Source organism: Notolepis coatsorum (assembly GCF_963971535.1).
Source record: "Notolepis coatsorum genome assembly, chromosome: 14".
Taxonomy (NCBI): domain Eukaryota; kingdom Metazoa; phylum Chordata; class Actinopteri; order Aulopiformes; family Paralepididae; genus Notolepis; species Notolepis coatsorum.
This window is the reverse complement of record NC_140178.1, coordinates 18,029,732-18,052,231: the sequence shown is the minus strand read 5'-3', so window position 1 is coordinate 18,052,231 and position 22,500 is coordinate 18,029,732. Positions and strand designations below refer to the sequence as shown.

The 22,500-nt window shown below is 47.8% G+C and overlaps 1 protein-coding gene across 1 annotated transcript in view; it reads right to left on the bottom strand.

Annotated features, from left to right (window-relative positions):
* Nucleotides 1-299: 299 nt before the first annotated feature.
* Nucleotides 300-22,500, bottom strand: part of LOC311240445 (uncharacterized protein) — a gene marked incomplete at both ends in the record, with an annotated part of 79,648 nt that continues 57,447 nt past the window's right edge. Inside the window, 1 exon segment of the mRNA XM_084329028.1 lies at nucleotides 300-353. Coding sequence (XP_084185154.1) covers nucleotides 300-353 — 54 coding nt within the window.

Below are 22,500 nucleotides of genomic sequence, written 5' to 3'. Positions count from 1 at the left end.
ATGTTATCTAATCTAATCTATTCTATTCTAATCTAATTTAATCTAATCTAATCTAATCTAATCTAATCTAATCTAATCTAATCTAATCTATTCTATTCTATTCGAATCGAATCGAATCGAATCGAATCTAATCTAATCTAATCTAATCTAATCTAATCTAATCTAATCTAATATATAATCAAATCAAACCGAATCTAATCTAATCTAATCTAATCTAATCTAATCTATAATCAATAACAACCAGCCGCTGGTAAAAAGAAATCGGTGAAATCAGTCACTTAACCAGTTGCTAGTGGAAGCTAGTTGCCGTTCCCGGTGAGGTTCACAGCGGCAGGAGGAGCGAGGCGGCCGTCCTGGTAGAGACAACAACACATGCAGACCTGGTAGAGACAACAACACATGCAGGTAGAGACAACAACACATGCAGACCTGGTAGAGACAACAACACATGCAGGCCTGGTAGAGACAACAACACATGCAGGCCTGGTAGAGACAACAACACATGCAGGCCTGGTAGAGACAACAACACATGCAGGCTGGTAGAGACAACAACACATGCAGGCCTGGTGGAGACAACAACACATGCAGGCCTGGTAGAGACAACAACACATGCAGGCCTGGTGGAGACAACAACACATGCAGGCCTGGTAGAGGACAACAACACATGCAGGCCTGGTAGAGACAACAACACATGCAGGCCTGGTAGAGACAACAACACATGCAGGCCTGGTAGAGACAACAACACATGCAGGCCTGGTAGAGACAACAACACATGCAGGCCTGGTAGAGACAACAACACATGCAGGCCTGGTAGAGACAACAACACATGCAGGCCTGGTAGAGACAACAACACATACAGGCCTGGTAGAGACAACAACACATACAGGCCTGGTAGAGACAACAACACATGCAGGCCTGGTAGAGACAACAACACATGCAGGCCTGGTAGAGACAACAACACATGCAGGCTGGTAGAGACAACAACACATGCAGGCCTGGTGGAGACAACAACACATGCAGGCCTGGTAGAGACAACAACACATGCAGGCCTGGTAGAGACAACAACACATACAGGCCTGGTAGAGACAACAACACATGCAGGTAGAGATAACAACACATGCAGGTAGAGACAACAACACATGCAGGTAGAGACAACAACACATGCAGGTAGAGACAACAACACATGCAGGTAGAGACAACAACACATGCAGGTAGAGACAACAACACATGCAGGTAGAGACAACAACACATGCAGGTAGAGACAACAACACATGCAGGTAGAGACAACAACACATGCCTGGTAGAGACAACAACACATGCAGGCCTGGTAGAGACAACAACACATGCAGGTAGAGACAACAACACATGCAGGCCTGGTAGAGACAACAACACATACAGGCCTGGTAGAGACAACAACACATGCAGGTAGAGACAACAACACATGCAGGTAGAGACAACAACACATGCAGGCCTGGTAGAGACAACAACACATGCAGGTAGAGACAACAACACATGCAGGCCTGGTAGAGACAACAACACATGCAGGCCTGGTAGAGACAACAACACATGCAGGCCTGGTAGAGACAACAACACATGCAGGTAGAGACAACAACACATGCAGGCCTGGTAGAGACAACAACACATACAGGCCTGGTAGAGACAACAACACATGCAGGCCTGGTAGAGACAACAACACATGCAGGCCTGGTAGAGACAACAACACATGCAGGCCTGGTAGAGACAACAACACATGCAGGCCTGGTAGAGACAACAACACATACAGGCCTGGTAGAGACAACAACACATGCAGGCCTGGTAGAGACAACAACACATGCAGGCCTGGTGGAGACAACAACACATACAGGCCTGGTAGAGACAACAACACATGCAGGCCTGGTAGAGACAACAACACATGCAGGCCTGGTGGAGACAACAACACATACAGGCCTGGTAGAGACAACAACACATGCACTTAAAGGAAAGGACTTTATGACGTAACTTTATTAGTAGTTAAAAGAACACGCCAACATTTTGGGGAATTAGCTTACCCCCCATCTGGGTCCTACTAATCACCCCAAAGTACCAGACAATACCAGAAAATACCCCAAAATACCCTAAAATACCCCAAAGTATACCCCAAAGTACCAGAAAATACCAGAAAATACCCCAAAATACCCTAAAATACCCCAAAGTATACCCCAAAGTACCAGAAAATACCAGAAAATACCCCAAACTACCCTAAAATACCCCAAAGTATACCCCAAAATACCAGAAAATTCCAGAAAATACCCCAAAATACCCCAAAGTATACCCCAAAGTACCAGAAAATACCAGAAAATACCCCAAAATACCCCAAAATACCCCAAAGTATACCCCAAAGTACCAGAAAATACCAGAAAATACCCCAAAATACCAGAAAATACCCCAAAATACCCCAAAGTAGAGACAACAACACATGCAGGCCTGGTAGAGACAACAACACATGCAGGCCTGGTAGAGACAGCAACACATGCAGGTAGAGACAACAACACATGCAGGTAGAGACAACAACACATGCAGGTAGAGACAACAACACATGCAGGCCTGGTGGAGACAACAACACATGCAGGCCTGGTAGAGACAACAACACATGCAGGCCTGGTAGAGACAACAACACATGCAGGCCTGGTAGAGACAACAACACATGCAGGCTGGTAGAGACAACAACACATGCAGGTAGAGACAACAACACATGCAGGTAGAGACAACAACACATGCAGGTAGAGACAACAACACATGCAGGTAGAGACAACAACACATGCAGGTAGAGACAACAACACATGCCGGCCTGGTAGAGACAACAACACATGCAGGCTGGTAGAGACAACAACACATGCAGGTAGAGACAACAACACATGCAGGTAGAGACAACAACACATGCAGGTAGAGACAACAACACATGCAGGTAGAGACAACAACACATGCAGGCCTGGTAGAGACAACAACACATGCAGGCCTGGTAGAGACAACAACACATGCAGGCCTGGTAGAGACAACAACACATACAGGCCTGGTAGAGACAACAACACATACAGGCCAGGTAGAGACAACAACACATGCAGGCCTGGTAGAGACAACAACACATGCAGGTAGAGACAACAACACATGCAGGTAGAGACAACAACACATGCAGGTCTGGTAGAGACAACAACACATGCAGGTCTGGTAGAGACAACAACACATGCAGGTCTGGTAGAGACAACAACACATGCAGGTCTGGTAGAGACAACAACACATGCAGGCCTGGTAGAGACAACAACACATGCAGGTAGAGACAACAACACATGCAGGTAGAGACAACAACACATGCAGGTCTGGTAGAGACAACAACACATACAGGCCAGGTAGAGACAACAACACATGCAGGCCTGGTAGTGACAACAACACATGCAGGTAGAGACAACAACACATGCAGGTAGAGACAACAACACATGCAGGTCTGGTAGAGACAACAACACATGCAGGTAGAGACAACAACACATGCAGGTCTGGTAGAGACAACAACACATGCAGGCCTGGTAGAGACAACAACACATGCAGGCCTGGTGGAGACAACAACACATACAGGCCTGGTAGAGACAACAACACATACAGGTAGAGACAACAACACATGCAGGCCTGGTAGAGACAACAACACATGCAGGCCTGGTGGAGACAACAACACATACAGGCCTGGTAGAGACAACAACACATACAGGTAGAGACAACAACACATGCAGGCCTGGTAGAGACAACAACACATGCAGGTAGAGACAACAACACATGCAGGCCTGGTAGAGACAACAACACATGCAGGCCTGGTGGAGACAACAACACATGCAGGTAGAGACAACAACACATGCAGGCCTGATAGAGACAACAACACATGCAGGTAGAGACAACAACACATGCAGGTAGACACAACAACACATGCAGGCCTGGTAGAGACAACAACACATGCAGGTCTGGTAGAGACAACAACACATACAGGCCAGGTAGAGACAACAACACATGCAGGCCTGGTAGAGACAACAACACATGCAGGCCTGGTAGAGACAACAACACATGCAGGTAGAGACAACAACACATGCAGGTAGACACAACAACACATGCAGGCCTGGTAGAGACAACAACACATGCAGGCCAGGTAGAGACAACAACACATGCAGGCCTGGTAGAGACAACAACACATGCAGGCCTGGTAGAGACAACAACACATGCAGGTAGAGACAACAACACATGCAGGCCTGGTAGAGACAACAACACATGCAGGCCTGGTGGAGACAACAACACATGCAGGCCTGGTAGAGACAACAACACATACAGGTAGAGACAACAACACATGCAGGTAGACACAACAACACATGCAGGCCTGGTAGAGACAACAACACATGCAGGTCTGGTAGAGACAACAACACATACAGGCCTGGTAGAGACAACAACACATGCAGACCTGGTAGAGACAACAACACATGCAGGCCTGGTAGAGACAACAACACATGCAGGCCTGGTAGAGACAACAACACATGCAGGCCTGGTAGAGACAACAACACATGCAGGCCTGGTAGAGACAACAACACATGCAGGCCTGGTAGAGACAACAACACATGCAGGCCTGGTAGAGACAACAACACATGCAGGCCTGGTAGAGACAACAACACATGCAGGCCTGGTAGAGACAACAACACATGCAGGTCTGGTAGAGACAACAACAACACATGCAGGCCTGGTAGAGACAACAACACATGCAGGCCTGGTAGAGACAACAACACATGCAGGTCTGGTAGAGACAACAACAACACATGCAGGCCTGGTGGAGACAACAACACATGCAGGTAGAGACAACAACACATGCAGGTAGAGACAACAACACATGCAGGCCTGGTAGAGACAACAACACATGCAGGCCTGGTAGAGACAACAACACATGCAGGCCTGGTAGAGACAACAACACATGCAGGTAGAGACAACAACACATGCAGGTAGAGACAACAACACATGCAGGCCTGGTAGAGACAACAACACATGCAGGTAGAGACAACAACACATGCAGGTAGACACAACAACACATGCAGGCCTGGTAGAGACAACAACACATGCAGGTAGAGACAACAACACATGCAGGCCTGGTAGAGACAACAACACATACAGGTAGAGACAACAACACATGCAGGCCTGGTAGAGACAACAACACATACAGGCCTGGTAGAGACAACAACACATGCAGGTAGAGACAACAACACATGCAGGCCTGGTAGAGACAACAACACATGCAGGTAGAGACAACAACACATGCAGGCCTGGTAGAGACAACAACACATACAGGTAGAGACAACAACACATGCAGGCCTGGTAGAGACAACAACACATGCAGGCCTGGTAGAGACAACAACACATGCAGGCCTGGTAGAGACAACAACACATGCATGCCTGGTAGAGACAACAACACATGCAGGCCTGGTAGAGACAACAACACATGCAGGCCTGGTAGAGACAACAACACATGCAGGCCTGGTAGAGACAACAACACATGCAGGCCTGGTAGAGACAACAACACATGCAGGTAGAGACAACAACACATGCAGGCCTGGTAGAGACAACAACACATACAGGCCTGGTAGAGACAACAACACATGCAGGCCTGGTAGAGACAACAACACATGCAGGCCTGGTAGAGACAACAACACATGCAGGCCTGGTGGAGACAACAACACATGCAGGCCTGGTAGAGACAACAACACATGCAGGCCTGGTGGAGACAACAACACATGCAGGCCTGGTAGAGACAACAACACATGCATGCCTGGTGGAGACAACAACACATGCAGGCCTGGTGGAGACAACAACACATACAGGCCTGGTAGAGACAACAACACATACAGGCCTGGTGGAGACAACAACACATGCAGGCCTGGTAGAGACAACAACACATGCAGGCCTGGTAGAGACAACAACACATGCAGGCCTGGTAGAGACAACAACACATGCAGGCCTGGTAGAGACAACAACACATGCAGGCCTGGTGGAGACAACAACACATGCAGGCCTGGTAGAGACAACAACACATGCAGGCCTGGTAGAGACAACAACACATGCAGGCCTGGTAGAGACAACAACACATGCAGGTCTGGTAGAGACAACAACACATGCAGGCCTGGTAGAGACAACAACACATGCAGGCCTGGTAGAGACAACAACACATGCAGGCCTGGTGGAGACAACAACACATGCAGGCCTGGTAGAGACAACAACACATGCAGGCCTGGTAGAGACAACAACACATGCAGGCCTGGTAGAGACAACAACACATGCAGGCCTGGTAGAGACAACAACACATGCAGGCCTGGTGGAGACAACAACACATACAGGCCTGGTAGAGACAACAACACATGCAGGCCTGGTAGAGACAACAACACATGCAGGCCTGGTAGAGACAACAACACATGCAGGCCTGGTAGAGACAACAACACATGCAGGCCTGGTAGAGACAACAACACATGCAGGCCTGGTAGAGACAACAACACATGCAGGTAGAGACAACAACACATACAGGCCTGGTAGAGACAACAACACATGCAGGCCTGGTAGAGACAACAACACATGCAGGTAGAGACAACAACACATGCAGGTAGAGACAACAACACATGCAGGTAGAGACAACAACACATGCAGGCCTGGTAGAGACAACAACACATGCAGGCCTGGTAGAGACAACAACACATGCAGGCCTGGTAGAGACAACAACACATACAGGCCTGGTAGAGACAACAACACATACAGGCCAGGTAGAGACAACAACACATGCAGGCCTGGTAGAGACAACAACACATGCAGGTAGAGACAACAACACATGCAGGTAGAGACAACAACACATGCAGGTCTGGTAGAGACAACAACACATGCAGGTCTGGTAGAGACAACAACACATGCAGGTCTGGTAGAGACAACAACACATGCAGGTCTGGTAGAGACAACAACACATGCAGGCCTGGTAGAGACAACAACACATGCAGGTAGAGACAACAACACATGCAGGTAGAGACAACAACACATGCAGGTCTGGTAGAGACAACAACACATACAGGCCAGGTAGAGACAACAACACATGCAGGCCTGGTAGAGACAACAACACATGCAGGTAGAGACAACAACACATGCAGGTAGAGACAACAACACATGCAGGTCTGGTAGAGACAACAACACATGCAGTAAGAGACAACAACACATGCAGGTCTGGTAGAGACAACAACACATGCAGGCCTGGTAGAGACAACAACACATGCAGGCCTGGTGGAGACAACAACACATACAGGCCTGGTAGAGACAACAACACATACAGGTAGAGACAACAACACATGCAGGCCTGGTAGAGACAACAACACATGCAGGCCTGGTGGAGACAACAACACATACAGGCCTGGTAGAGACAACAACACATACAGGTAGAGACAACAACACATGCAGGCCTGGTAGAGACAACAACACATGCAGGTAGAGACAACAACACATGCAGGCCTGGTAGAGACAACAACACATGCAGGCCTGGTGGAGACAACAACACATGCAGGTAGAGACAACAACACATGCAGGCCTGATAGAGACAACAACACATGCAGGTAGAGACAACAACACATGCAGGTAGACACAACAACACATGCAGGCCTGGTAGAGACAACAACACATGCAGGTCTGGTAGAGACAACAACACATACAGGCCAGGTAGAGACAACAACACATGCAGGCCTGGTAGAGACAACAACACATGCAGGCCTGGTAGAGACAACAACACATGCAGGTAGAGACAACAACACATGCAGGTAGACACAACAACACATGCAGGCCTGGTAGAGACAACAACACATGCAGGCCAGGTAGAGACAACAACACATGCAGGCCTGGTAGAGACAACAACACATGCAGGCCTGGTAGAGACAACAACACATGCAGGTAGAGACAACAACACATGCAGGCCTGGTAGAGACAACAACACATGCAGGCCTGGTGGAGACAACAACACATGCAGGCCTGGTAGAGACAACAACACATACAGGTAGAGACAACAACACATGCAGGTAGACACAACAACACATGCAGGCCTGGTAGAGACAACAACACATGCATGTCTGGTAGAGACAACAACACATACAGGCCTGGTAGAGACAACAACACATGCAGACCTGGTAGAGACAACAACACATGCAGGCCTGGTAGAGACAACAACACATGCAGGCCTGGTAGAGACAACAACACATGCAGGCCTGGTAGAGACAACAACACATGCAGGCCTGGTAGAGACAACAACACATGCAGGCCTGGTAGAGACAACAACACATGCAGGCCTGGTAGAGACAACAACACATGCAGGCCTGGTAGAGACAACAACACATGCAGGCCTGGTAGAGACAACAACACATGCAGGCCTGGTAGAGACAACAACACATGCAGGCCTGGTAGAGACAACAACACATGCAGGTCTGGTAGAGACAACAACACATACAGGCCAGGTAGAGACAACAACACATGCAGGCCTGGTAGAGACAACAACACATGCAGGTAGAGACAACAACACATGCAGGTAGAGACAACAACACATGCAGGTCTGGTAGAGACAACAACACATGCAGTAAGAGACAACAACACATGCAGGTCTGGTAGAGACAACAACACATGCAGGCCTGGTAGAGACAACAACACATGCAGGCCTGGTGGAGACAACAACACATACAGGCCTGGTAGAGACAACAACACATACAGGTAGAGACAACAACACATGCAGGCCTGGTAGAGACAACAACACATGCAGGCCTGGTGGAGACAACAACACATACAGGCCTGGTAGAGACAACAACACATACAGGTAGAGACAACAACACATGCAGGCCTGGTAGAGACAACAACACATGCAGGTAGAGACAACAACACATGCAGGCCTGGTAGAGACAACAACACATGCAGGCCTGGTGGAGACAACAACACATGCAGGTAGAGACAACAACACATGCAGGCCTGATAGAGACAACAACACATGCAGGTAGAGACAACAACACATGCAGGTAGACACAACAACACATGCAGGCCTGGTAGAGACAACAACACATGCAGGTCTGGTAGAGACAACAACACATACAGGCCAGGTAGAGACAACAACACATGCAGGCCTGGTAGAGACAACAACACATGCAGGCCTGGTAGAGACAACAACACATGCAGGTAGAGACAACAACACATGCAGGTAGACACAACAACACATGCAGGCCTGGTAGAGACAACAACACATGCAGGCCAGGTAGAGACAACAACACATGCAGGCCTGGTAGAGACAACAACACATGCAGGCCTGGTAGAGACAACAACACATGCAGGTAGAGACAACAACACATGCAGGCCTGGTAGAGACAACAACACATGCAGGCCTGGTGGAGACAACAACACATGCAGGCCTGGTAGAGACAACAACACATACAGGTAGAGACAACAACACATGCAGGTAGACACAACAACACATGCAGGCCTGGTAGAGACAACAACACATGCATGTCTGGTAGAGACAACAACACATACAGGCCTGGTAGAGACAACAACACATGCAGACCTGGTAGAGACAACAACACATGCAGGCCTGGTAGAGACAACAACACATGCAGGCCTGGTAGAGACAACAACACATGCAGGCCTGGTAGAGACAACAACACATGCAGGCCTGGTAGAGACAACAACACATGCAGGCCTGGTAGAGACAACAACACATGCAGGCCTGGTAGAGACAACAACACATGCAGGCCTGGTAGAGACAACAACACATGCAGGCCTGGTAGAGACAACAACACATGCAGGCCTGGTAGAGACAACAACACATGCAGGCCTGGTAGAGACAACAACACATGCAGGCCTGGTAGAGACAACAACACATGCAGGTCTGGTAGAGACAACAACAACACATGCAGGCCTGGTAGAGACAACAACACATGCAGGCCTGGTAGAGACAACAACACATGCAGGTCTGGTAGAGACAACAACAACACATGCAGGCCTGGTGGAGACAACAACACATGCAGGTAGAGACAACAACACATGCAGGTAGAGACAACAACACATGCAGGCCTGGTAGAGACAACAACACATGCAGGCCTGGTAGAGACAACAACACATGCAGGCCTGGTAGAGACAACAACACATGCAGGTAGAGACAACAACACATGCAGGCCTGGTAGAGACAACAACACATGCAGGTAGAGACAACAACACATGCAGGCCTGGTAGAGACAACAACACATGCAGGTAGAGACAACAACACATGCAGGCCTGGTAGAGACAACAACACATGCAGGTAGAGACAACAACACATGCAGGCCTGGTAGAGACAACAACACATGCAGGTAGAGACAACAACACATGCAGGTAGACACAACAACACATGCAGGCCTGGTAGAGACAACAACACATGCAGGTAGACACAACAACACATGCAGGCCTGGTAGAGACAACAACACATGCAGGTAGACACAACAACACATGCAGGCCTGGTAGAGACAACAACACATGCAGGTAGACACAACAACACATGCAGGCCTGGTAGAGACAACAACACATACAGGTAGACACAACAACACATGCAGGCCTGGTAGAGACAACAACACATGCAGGTAGAGACAACAACACATGCAGGCCTGGTAGAGACAACAACACATGCAGGTAGAGACAACAACACATGCAGGCCTGGTAGAGACAACAACACATGCAGGTAGAGACAACAACACATGCAGGTAGACACAACAACACATGCAGGCCTGGTAGAGACAACAACACATGCAGGTAGAGACAACAACACATGCAGGCCTGGTAGAGACAACAACACATACAGGTAGAGACAACAACACATGCAGGCCTGGTAGAGACAACAACACATACAGGCCTGGTAGAGACAACAACACATGCAGGTAGAGACAACAACACATGCAGGCCTGGTAGAGACAACAACACATGCAGGTAGAGACAACAACACATGCAGGCCTGGTAGAGACAACAACACATACAGGTAGAGACAACAACACATGCAGGTAGAGACAACAACACATGCAGGCCTGGTAGAGACAACAACACATGCAGGTAGAGACAACAACACATGCAGGTAGACACAACAACACATGCAGGCCTGGTAGAGACAACAACACATGCAGGTAGAGACAACAACACATGCAGGCCTGGTAGAGACAACAACACATACAGGTAGAGACAACAACACATGCAGGCCTGGTAGAGACAACAACACATACAGGCCTGGTAGAGACAACAACACATGCAGGTAGAGACAACAACACATGCAGGCCTGGTAGAGACAACAACACATGCAGGTAGAGACAACAACACATGCAGGCCTGGTAGAGACAACAACACATGCAGGTAGAGACAACAACACATGCAGGTAGACACAACAACACATGCAGGCCTGGTAGAGACAACAACACATGCAGGTAGAGACAACAACACATGCAGGCCTGGTAGAGACAACAACACATACAGGTAGAGACAACAACACATGCAGGCCTGGTAGAGACAACAACACATACAGGCCTGGTAGAGACAACAACACATGCAGGTAGAGACAACAACACATGCAGGCCTGGTAGAGACAACAACACATGCAGGTAGAGACAACAACACATGCAGGCCTGGTAGAGACAACAACACATACAGGTAGAGACAACAACACATGCAGGCCTGGTAGAGACAACAACACATGCAGGCCTGGTAGAGACAACAACACATGCAGGCCTGGTAGAGACAACAACACATGCAGGCCTGGTAGAGACAACAACACATGCAGGCCTGGTAGAGACAACAACACATGCAGGCCTGGTAGAGACAACAACACATGCAGGCCTGGTAGAGACAACAACACATGCAAGTAGAGACAACAACACATGCAGGCCTGGTAGAGACAACAACACATACAGGCCTGGTAGAGACAACAACACATGCAGGCCTGGTAGAGACAACAACACATGCAGGCCTGGTAGAGACAACAACACATGCAGGCCTGGTGGAGACAACAACACATGCAGGCCTGGTAGAGACAACAACACATGCAGGCCTGGTGGAGACAACAACACATGCAGGCCTGGTAGAGACAACAACACATGCATGCCTGGTGGAGACAACAACACATGCAGGCCTGGTGGAGACAACAACACATACAGGCCTGGTAGAGACAACAACACATACAGGCCTGGTGGAGACAACAACACATGCAGGCCTGGTAGAGACAACAACACATGCAGGCCTGGTAGAGACAACAACACATGCAGGCCTGGTAGAGACAACAACACATGCAGGCCTGGTAGAGACAACAACACATGCAGGCCTGGTGGAGACAACAACACATGCAGGCCTGGTAGAGACAACAACACATGCAGGCCTGGTAGAGACAACAACACATGCAGGCCTGGTAGAGACAACAACACATGCAGGTCTGGTAGAGACAACAACACATGCAGGCCTGGTAGAGACAACAACACATGCAGGCCTGGTAGAGACAACAACACATGCAGGCCTGGTGGAGACAACAACACATACAGGCCTGGTAGAGACAACAACACATGCAGGCCTGGTAGAGACAACAACACATGCAGGCCTGGTAGAGACAACAACACATGCAGGCCTGGTAGAGACAACAACACATGCAGGCCTGGTGGAGACAACAACACATACAGGCCTGGTAGAGACAACAACACATGCAGGCCTGGTAGAGACAACAACACATGCAGGCCTGGTAGAGACAACAACACATGCAGGCCTGGTAGAGACAACAACACATGCAGGCCTGGTAGAGACAACAACACATGCAGGCCTGGTAGAGACAACAACACATGCAGGTAGAGACAACAACACATACAGGCCTGGTAGAGACAACAACACATGCAGGCCTGGTAGAGACAACAACACATGCAGGTAGAGACAACAACACATGCAGGTCTGGTAGAGACAACAACACATACAGGCCTGGTAGAGACAACAACACATGCAGGCCTGGTAGAGACAACTACACATGCAGGTCTGGTAGAGACAACAACACATGCAGGCCTGGTAGAGACAACAACACATGCAGGCCTGGTAGAGACAACAACACATGCAGGCCTGGTAGAGACAACAACACATGCAGGCCTGGTAGAGACAACAACACATGCAGGTCTGGTAGAGACAACAACACATGCAGGTAGAGACAACAACACATGCAGGCCTGGTAGAGACAACAACACATACAGGCCTGGTAGAGACAACAACACATGCAGGTAGAGACAACAACACATGCAGGCCTGGTAGAGACAACAACACATACAGGCCTGGTAGAGACAACAACACATGCAGGTAGAGACAACAACACATGCAGGTAGAGACAACAACACATGCAGGTAGAGACAACAACACATGCAGGCCTGGTAGAGACAACAACACATGCAGGTAGAGACAACAACACATGCAGGCCTGGTAGAGACAACAACACATGCAGGTAGAGACAACAACACATGCAGGCCTGGTAGAGACAACAACACATGCAAGCCAGGTAGAGACAACAACACATGCAGGTAGAGACAACAACACATGCAGGCCTGGTAGAGACAACAACACATACAGGCTGGTAGAGACAACAACACATGCAGGTAGAGACAACAACACATGCAGGCCTGGTAGAGACAACAACACATGCAGGCCTGGTAGAGACAACAACACATGCAGGCCTGGTAGAGACAACAACACATGCAGGTAGAGACAACAACACATGCAGGTAGAGACAACAACACATGCAGGCCTGGTAGAGACAACAACACATGCAGGCCTGGTAGAGACAACAACACATGCAGGTAGAGACAACAACACATGCAGGCCTGGTAGAGACAACAACACATGCAGGTAGAGACAACAACACATGCAGGTAGAGACAACAACACATGCAGGCCTGGTAGAGACAACAACACATGCAGGTAGAGACAACAACACATGCAGGTAGAGACAACAACACATGCAGGCCTGGTAGAGACAACAACACATGCAGGTAGAGACAACAACACATGCAGGTAGAGACAACAACACATGCAGGCCTGGTAGAGACAACAACACATGCAGGTAGAGACAACAACACATGCAGGCCTGGTAGAGACAACAACACATGCAGGCCTGGTAGAGACAACAACACATGCAGGCCTGGTAGAGACAACAACACATGCAGGTAGAGACAACAACACATGCAGGCCTGGTAGAGACAACAACACATGCAGGCCTGGTAGAGACAACAACACATGCAGGCCTGGTAGAGACAACAACACATGCAGGCCTGGTAGAGACAACAACACATACAGGCCTGGTAGAGACAACAACACATGCAGGCCTGGTAGAGACAACAACACATGCAGGCCTGGTAGAGACAACAACACATGCAGGTAGAGACAACAACACATGCAGGCCTGGTAGAGACAACAACACATGCAGGCCTGGTAGAGACAACAACACATGCAGGCCTGGTAGAGACAACAACACATGCAGGCCTGGTAGAGACAACAACACATGCAGGCCTGGTAGAGACAACAACACATGCAGGCCTGGTAGAGACAACAACACATGCATGCCTGGTAGAGACAACAACACATACAGGCCTGGTGGAGACAACAACACATGCAGGTAGAGACAACAACACATGCTGGTAGAGACAACAACACATGCAGGTAGAGACAACAACACATGCAGGCCTGGTAGAGACAACAACACATGCAGGCCTGGTAGAGACAACAACACATACAGGCCTGGTAGAGACAACAACACATGAGGCCTGGTAGAGACAACAACACATGCAGGTCTGGTAGAGACAACAACACATGCAGGCCTGGTAGAGACAACAACACATGCAGGCCTGGTAGAGACAACAACACATGCAGACCTGGTAGAGACAACAACACATGCAGGTAGAGACAACTAGGGCTGAGCCCAAACTTTAGTTACGTTGGCATTCGAATTCTAAATCAACATTCGATTTTTTTTTATAAAACTTCACAGTTGCAGATAAAGATTAGGCTACACTAATATTATAGTATTAAAAGAAACTGATGAGTTATATTCATTAAAGAAAGTTGATTTAATTGATTTAGTTGGGCTGGGGCTTCTCCCTGGGCTGGGTTTGGGGCTGGAAAGTAGATACATTTTTTTTTTTTATTAATCACTTTATTCAAATTGAGGATTTTGTTTGAGGATATAAAAAAAAGAAAGAAAAAGAAATTATTTTAAAAATAATTCACTATTTTATTATTATTATTTTTTTAATTAAAAACGAAGGTTCGAACGTTCGTTTGAAAAACCCTGACGAAGTTTGAATCCCAAAAACAGGCTTCGGGGACAGCCTTAAGGACAACACATGCAGGCCTGGTAGAGGACAACACATGCAGGCCTGGTAGAGGACAACACATGCAGGTTAACAGACTCTGATGGAACGCTCCTTCTGTTGGTAATCGATGGGCGAATGAAAGGCATCCACCATGTAATTATAGGCCCATTTGATCTCTAATAAAGCATGCTGTCCCACCCAGGGGAGCATACAAGCCAAGGATACACTGGGAAGTGGGAACACCTTCATTACAGACACACACACACACACACACAGAGAGAGAGAGAGAGAGAGAGAGAGAGAGAGAGAGAGAGAGAGAGAGAGAGAGAGAGAGAGAGAGAGAGAGAGAGAGAGAGAGAGAGAGAGAGAGAGAGAGAGAGAGAGAGAGAGAGAGAGAGAGAGAGAGAGAGAGAGAGAGAGAGAGAGAGAGAGAGAGAGAGAGAGAGAGGGAGGGAGAGAGGGAGGGAGAGAGGGGGAATGAGAGAGATAAGGGGGATGGAGATAGAGAGATAGAAAGGGGGAGAGATGGACAGAGAGAGGGGAGAGAGAGAAAGAGAGAGAGAGAGATAATGAGAGAGAGATAATGAGAGAGAAGGGGGATAGAAAGAAAGAGAGAGTAGGAGAGAGAGAAAGAGAGGGATGGAGAGAGAGAGAAAGGGAGAGAGAAAGGAACAAGGGGGGACACATATCCATCAGTTCGAGAGAGAGAGAGAGAGAGAGAGAGAGAGAGAGAGAGAGAGAGAGAGAGAGAGAGAGAGAGAGAGAGAGAGAGAGAGAGAGAGAGAGAGAGAGAGAGAGAGAGAGAACACATTCCAGCAAGCATCTATATCACATGTGTGCACACAGGGACGGACACACAGACACACACTCGTTTAAGACGATACACGGTCTCATTTTGGATTGCACAGCCCCCCCTCTGCCTCTCCCCCTCCAGTCTTTCTTCAGTCTCGTCTCCAATCATACACAACGAGGGAACAATTGCTCACGTACGCAACGGGGGCACACACACGCACGCGCACGCACACACACACACTCATCCCTCCTCCCAGAGTCTGCCTATCTGGGAATGAGGCCGAGACTGATTCTAGTCACTCAGTCACACAGAACCACGAGAGATGTCACTCTGAATGGGCCCGGCCGTCAAATAATACAGATATGAATAATTGGAGAAAGTGTTTTATATGTAAAAGACAGAGGAGGATGAAGTGGAATTGAATCTCAGCGAAAATGAGGAGCGGGGAGGGGGGTGGGGGGGGGGTGGGCGGCCCCCGGAGACCCCCCCCCCCACAAAGCCTCCGCCATGCTTGAAGAAAATAGAGGATAATTAGAGTGGTCAGTATAGCTCCGACAGAGGCCCCATGCTGCCCAGGCTCTCTCTCTCTCTCTCTCTCTCGTCTCTCTCTCTCTCTCTCTCTCTCTCTCTCCTCTCTCTCTCTCTCTCTCTCTCTCATCTGTCTGTCTCCCCCCCGCTGTCATCCTCCCTGCATTGTAAGGAGTAAAAAGTATGTTTTTTTTCCTCTGAAATGTCATTGAGTAAAAGTACAAGAATACAAACCTAATAATACTCGAGTAAAGTACAAATCCAGAAAAACAGTACTTAAGTATTGTAACAAAGTACAATTACTCGAGTACTTTACACCCCTGGGTACCTGCTCCTGTCACTGGCGCGGTCCTCTCATGCACTCACGTCATCATGACATCACAGCCCTGGTGCATTTAGTGTCCTCGCCTTTGGCAGAAATGACCGGTATTTTCCTTACCGGTTTACAGGGGTGGAGCTTCCTATAGGTGACATAAACAGTTGCCTAGAGCAGTGGTTCCCAAAGTCGGGGGTCGCGACCCAAAGGTGGGCCGCGAGCAGCCACGGGTGGGCCGCGAGATTTAAAAAATTAAATAAAATAAAAATGTCAGGCCACTGAACTTAGAAGCAGGCCAGGACAGTGTTTCTAGTTGTATTCAAAAATTCTATTCTATTGTATTCTAAAATGTGACTATATGGTTTTATATTAACTTAATAAATAAACAAAAACGAAAAATCTACTTATTTCAACGAACATTTCAAACTAAATAACAGATTATGCACATAAAACGCTGAAAACAACCGAAGCAACAATAGTATTTAATGAGGCTATTATTATTATCATTATTATTTTGCAACAAGTTAGCCCTCTCATAAATAGCACATATAAATGAATAACTAACTTGAACTAACTTAATAGGATTGAAGTGATATTTGGCTAAAAAAATCAGGTCGCATGAAAAAAAAAAAAAAAAAAAAAAAAGCCTGACGATGTGCATTGGGCCGCGGCTCTCTGACGCCTTATTTTCTGGGTCCTGGCCTGAAAAGTTTGGGAACCCCTGGCCTAGAGCGCCACCCAGAGATGTATATATATTAGGGTGTAAAGGTACACGTCCTCCGTACCGAACCGAACCGTTTCAGTGTGTACCGTACCGTACCGAACGGCTGTGTAGTGTACAGAACGAATACAACGGCATGTTAACCACTAACGACGACCACAATCTCACAATCTCACAATGTAATATATTTATTATAATTAAAAGAAAAATATTACAAGTCGATTATTAATTTCAATATAGAATATTCGTTAACAGCCCTACAGGTACAATTAGTTACTGCACACTACATCACCCCTGAGTGGAACATGGAAAGCCAAACTTTACCCCCACTGTACCGAAAACCCGTAACCGAACCTCGACTTCAAAACCGAGGTACGTCGTACCGTACCGTGGTTTTTGTGTACCGTTACACCCCTAATGTATATAGTATTAATATTATGTATTTGTTTATTTTGCATATTGTATTTTGATTATTTTATGTGTGTAACATTATTTTCCAATATATAATTTAATTTGAAAGCAAATTTGAACATATCCTTTTATTGTTTGCTATTATTATTATTAATCATTATTGTTTGTTTGCTAAGTTGTTTATTTGTTTTGATTCCTTAGTGTGGGGGGGGGGGGGGGGGGGGGGGCTCCCTGGGGCATTGAATGTACCAGGTCTGGCCCTGCCTGTTTACCAGTAACGTTGTCCCTTGACACAGCATGTGGCGTTTATGTAGCACACTCTCAGGGGCTCTTTACTGTATGTAGCACACTCTCAGGGGCTCTTTACTGTATGTAGCACACTCTCAGGGGCTCTTTACTGTATGTAACACACTCTCAGGGGCTCTTTACTGTTGTAGCACACTCTCAGGGCTCTTTACTGTATGTAGCTCACTCTCAGGGGCTCTTTTACTGTATGTAGCTCACTCTCAGGGGGCTCTTTACTGTATGTAGCACACTCTCAGGGGCTCTTTACTGTATGTAGCACACTCTCAGGGGCTCTTTACTGTATGTAGCACACTCTCAGGGGCTCTTTACTGTATGTAACACACTCTCAGGGGCTCTTTACTGTATGTAGCACACTCTCAGGGGCTCTTTACTGTATGTAGCACACTCTCAGGGGCTCTTTACTGTATGTAGCACACTCTCAGGGGCTCTTTACTGGTATGTAGCTCACTCTCAGGGGGCTCTTTTACTGTTTGTAGCACACTCTCAGGGCTCTTTACTGTATGTAGCACACTCTCAGGGGCTCTTTACTGTATGTAGCACACTCTCAGGGGCTCTTTACTGTATGTAACACACTCTCAGGGGGCTCTTTACTGTATGTAGCACACTCTCAGGGGCTCTTTACTGTATGTAACACACTCTCAGGGGGCTCTTTACTGTATGTAACACACTCTCAGGGGCTCTTACTGTATGTAGCACACTCTCAGGGGCTCTTTACTGTATGTAGCACACTCTCAGGGGCTCTTTACTGTATGTAACACACTCTCAGGGCTCTTTACTGTATGTATCACACTCTCAGGGGCTCTTTACTGTATGTAGCACACTCTCAGGGGCTCTTTACTGTATGTAGCACACTCTCAGGGGCTCTTTACTGATGTAGCACACTCTCAGGGGCTCTTTACTGTATGTAGCACACTCTCAGGGGCTCTTTACTGTATGTAGCACACTCTCAGGGGCTCTTTACTGTATGTAGCACACTCTCAGGGGGCTCTTTACTGTATGTAGCACACTCTCAGGGGCTCTTTACTGTATGTAGCACACTCTCAGGGGGCTCTTTACTGTATGTAGCACACTCTCAGGGGCTCTTTACTGTATGTAGCACACTCTCAGGGGCTCTTTACTGTATGTAGCACACTCTCGAGGGGCTCTTTACTGTATGTAGACACACTCTCAGGGGGCCTCTTATGTAGCACACTCTCAGGGGCTCTTTACTGTATGTAGCACACTCTCAGGGGGCTCTTTACTGTATGTAACACACTCTCAGGGGCTCTTTACTGTATGTAACACACTCTCAGGGGGCTCTTTACTGTATGTAGCACACTCTCAGGAGCTCTTTACTGTATGTAACACACTCTCAGGGGCTCTTTACTGTATGTAGCACACTCTCAGGGGCTCTTTACTGTATGTAGCACACTCTCAGGGGCTCTTTACTGTATGTAACACACTCTCAGGGGCTCTTTACTGTATGTAACACACTCTCAGGGGGCTCTTTACTGTATGTAGCACACTCTCAGGGGCTCTTTACTGTATGTAACACACTCTCAGGGGGCTCTTTACTGTATGTAGCACACTCTCAGGGGCTCTTTACTGTATGTAGCACACTCTCAGGGGCTCTTTACTGTATGTAGCACACTCTCAGGGGCTCTTTACTGTATGTAACACACTCTCAGGGGCTCTTTACTGTATGTAGCACACTCTCAGGGGCTCTTTACTGTATGTAACACACTCTCAGGGGGCTCTTTACTGTATGTAGCACACTCTCAGGGGGCTCTTTACTGTATGTAACACACTCTCAGGGGCTCTTTACTGTATGTAACACACTCTCAGGGGGCTCTTTACTGTATGTAGCACACTCTCAGGGGGCTCTTTACTGTATGTAACACACTCTCAGGGGGCTCTTTACTGTATGTAGCACACTCTCAGGGGGCTCTTTACTGTATGTAGCACACTCTCAGGGGCTCTTTACTGTATGTAGCACACTCTCAGGGGCTCTTTACTGTATGTAACACACTCTCAGGGGGCTCTTTACTGTATGTAGCACACTCTCAGGGGGCTCTTTACTGTATGTAACACACTCTCAGGGGCTCTTTACTGTATGTAACACACTCTCAGGGGGCTCTTTACTGTATGTAGCACACTCTCAGGGGCTCTTTACTGTATGTAGCACACTCTCAGGGGCTCTTTACTGTATGTAGCACACTCTCAGGGGCTCTTTACTGTATGTAGCTCACTCTCAGGGGCTCTTTACTGTATGTAGCACACTCTCAGGGGCTCTTTACTGTATGTAACACACTCTCAGGGGCTCTTTACTGTATGTAGCACACTCTCAGGGGCTCTTTACTGTATGTAGCACACTCTCAGGGGCTCTTTACTGTATGTAACACACTCTCAGGGGCTCTTTACTGTATGTAACACACTCTCAGGGGCTCTTTACTGTATGTAGCACACTCTCAGGGGCTCTTTACTGTATGTAACACACTCTCAGGGGCTCTTTACTGTATGTAGCACACTCTCAGGGGCTCTTTACTGTATGTAACACACTCTCAGGGGCTCTTTACTGTATGTAGCACACTCTCAGGGGCTCTTTACTGTATGTAACACACTCTCAGGGGGCTCTTTACTGTATGTAACACACTCTCAGGGGCTCTTTACTGTATGTAGCACACTCTCAGGGGCTCTTTACTGTATGTAACACACTCTCAGGGGCTCTTTACTGTATGTAACACACTCTCAGGGGGCTCTTTACTGTATGTAGCACACTCTCAGGGGCTCTTTACTGTATGTAGCACACTCTCAGGGGCTCTTTACTGTATGTAGCACACTCTCAGGGGCTCTTTACTGTATGTAACACACTCTCAGGGGCTCTTTACTGTATGTAGCACACTCTCAGGGGCTCTTTACTGTATGTAGCACACTCTCAGGGGCTCTTTACTGTATGTAGCACACTCTCAGGGGCTCTTTACTGTATGTAGCACACTCTCAGGGGCTCTTTACTGTATGTAGCACACTCTCAGGGGCTCTTTACTGTATGTAGCACACTCTCAGGGGCTCTTTACTGTATGTAGCACACTCTCAGGGGCTCTTTACTGTATGTAGCACACTCTCAGGGGCTCTTTACTGTATGTAGCACACTCTCAGGGGCTCTTTACTGTATGTAGCACACTCTCAGGGGCTCTTTACTGTATGTAACACACTCTCAGGGGCTCTTTACTGTATGTAACACACTCTCAGGGGCTCTTTACTGTATGTAGCACACTCTCAGGGGCTCTTTACTGTATGTAGCACACTCTCAGGGGCTCTTTACTGTATGTAGCACACTCTCAGGGGCTCTTTACTGTATGTAGCACACTCTCAGGGGCTCTTTACTGTATGTAGCACACTCTCAGGGGCTCTTTACTGTATGTAACACACTCTCAGGGGCTCTTTACTGTATGTAGCACACTCTCAGGGGCTCTTTACTGTATGTAGCACACTCTCAGGGGCTCTTTACTGTATGTAGCACACTCTCAGGGGCTCTTTACTGTATGTAACACACTCTCAGGGGCTCTTTACTGTATGTAACACACTCTCAGGGGCTCTTTACTGTATGTAGCACACTCTCAGGGGCTCTTTACTGTATGTAGCACACTCTCAGGGGCTCTTTACTGTATGTAGCACACTCTCAGGGGCTCTTTACTGTATGTAGCACACTCTCAGGGGCTCTTTACTGTATGTAGCACACTCTCAGGGGCTCTTTACTGTATGTAGCACACTCTCAGGGGCTCTTTACTGTATGTAGCACACTCTCAGGGGCTCTTTACTGTATGCAGAGAACGCACTGGTGCTGGTAAATGTCGGGTGACCTGATCTGCGACGCTAAACTAGTTTTGGCCGGCGATTTCTCCTTTTTTGAACTCAAAATTCTAAATCCCCTGCCTCTTATCAGAGAGAGAGAGAGAAATGTATATCAGAAGGCTTTGTTCAGGGGACCACAGCTGCATGAACCACAGATGAAGCTAGGAGCGCTCTATTAATAGTCCATTCATTCTCCTATAGCTGCA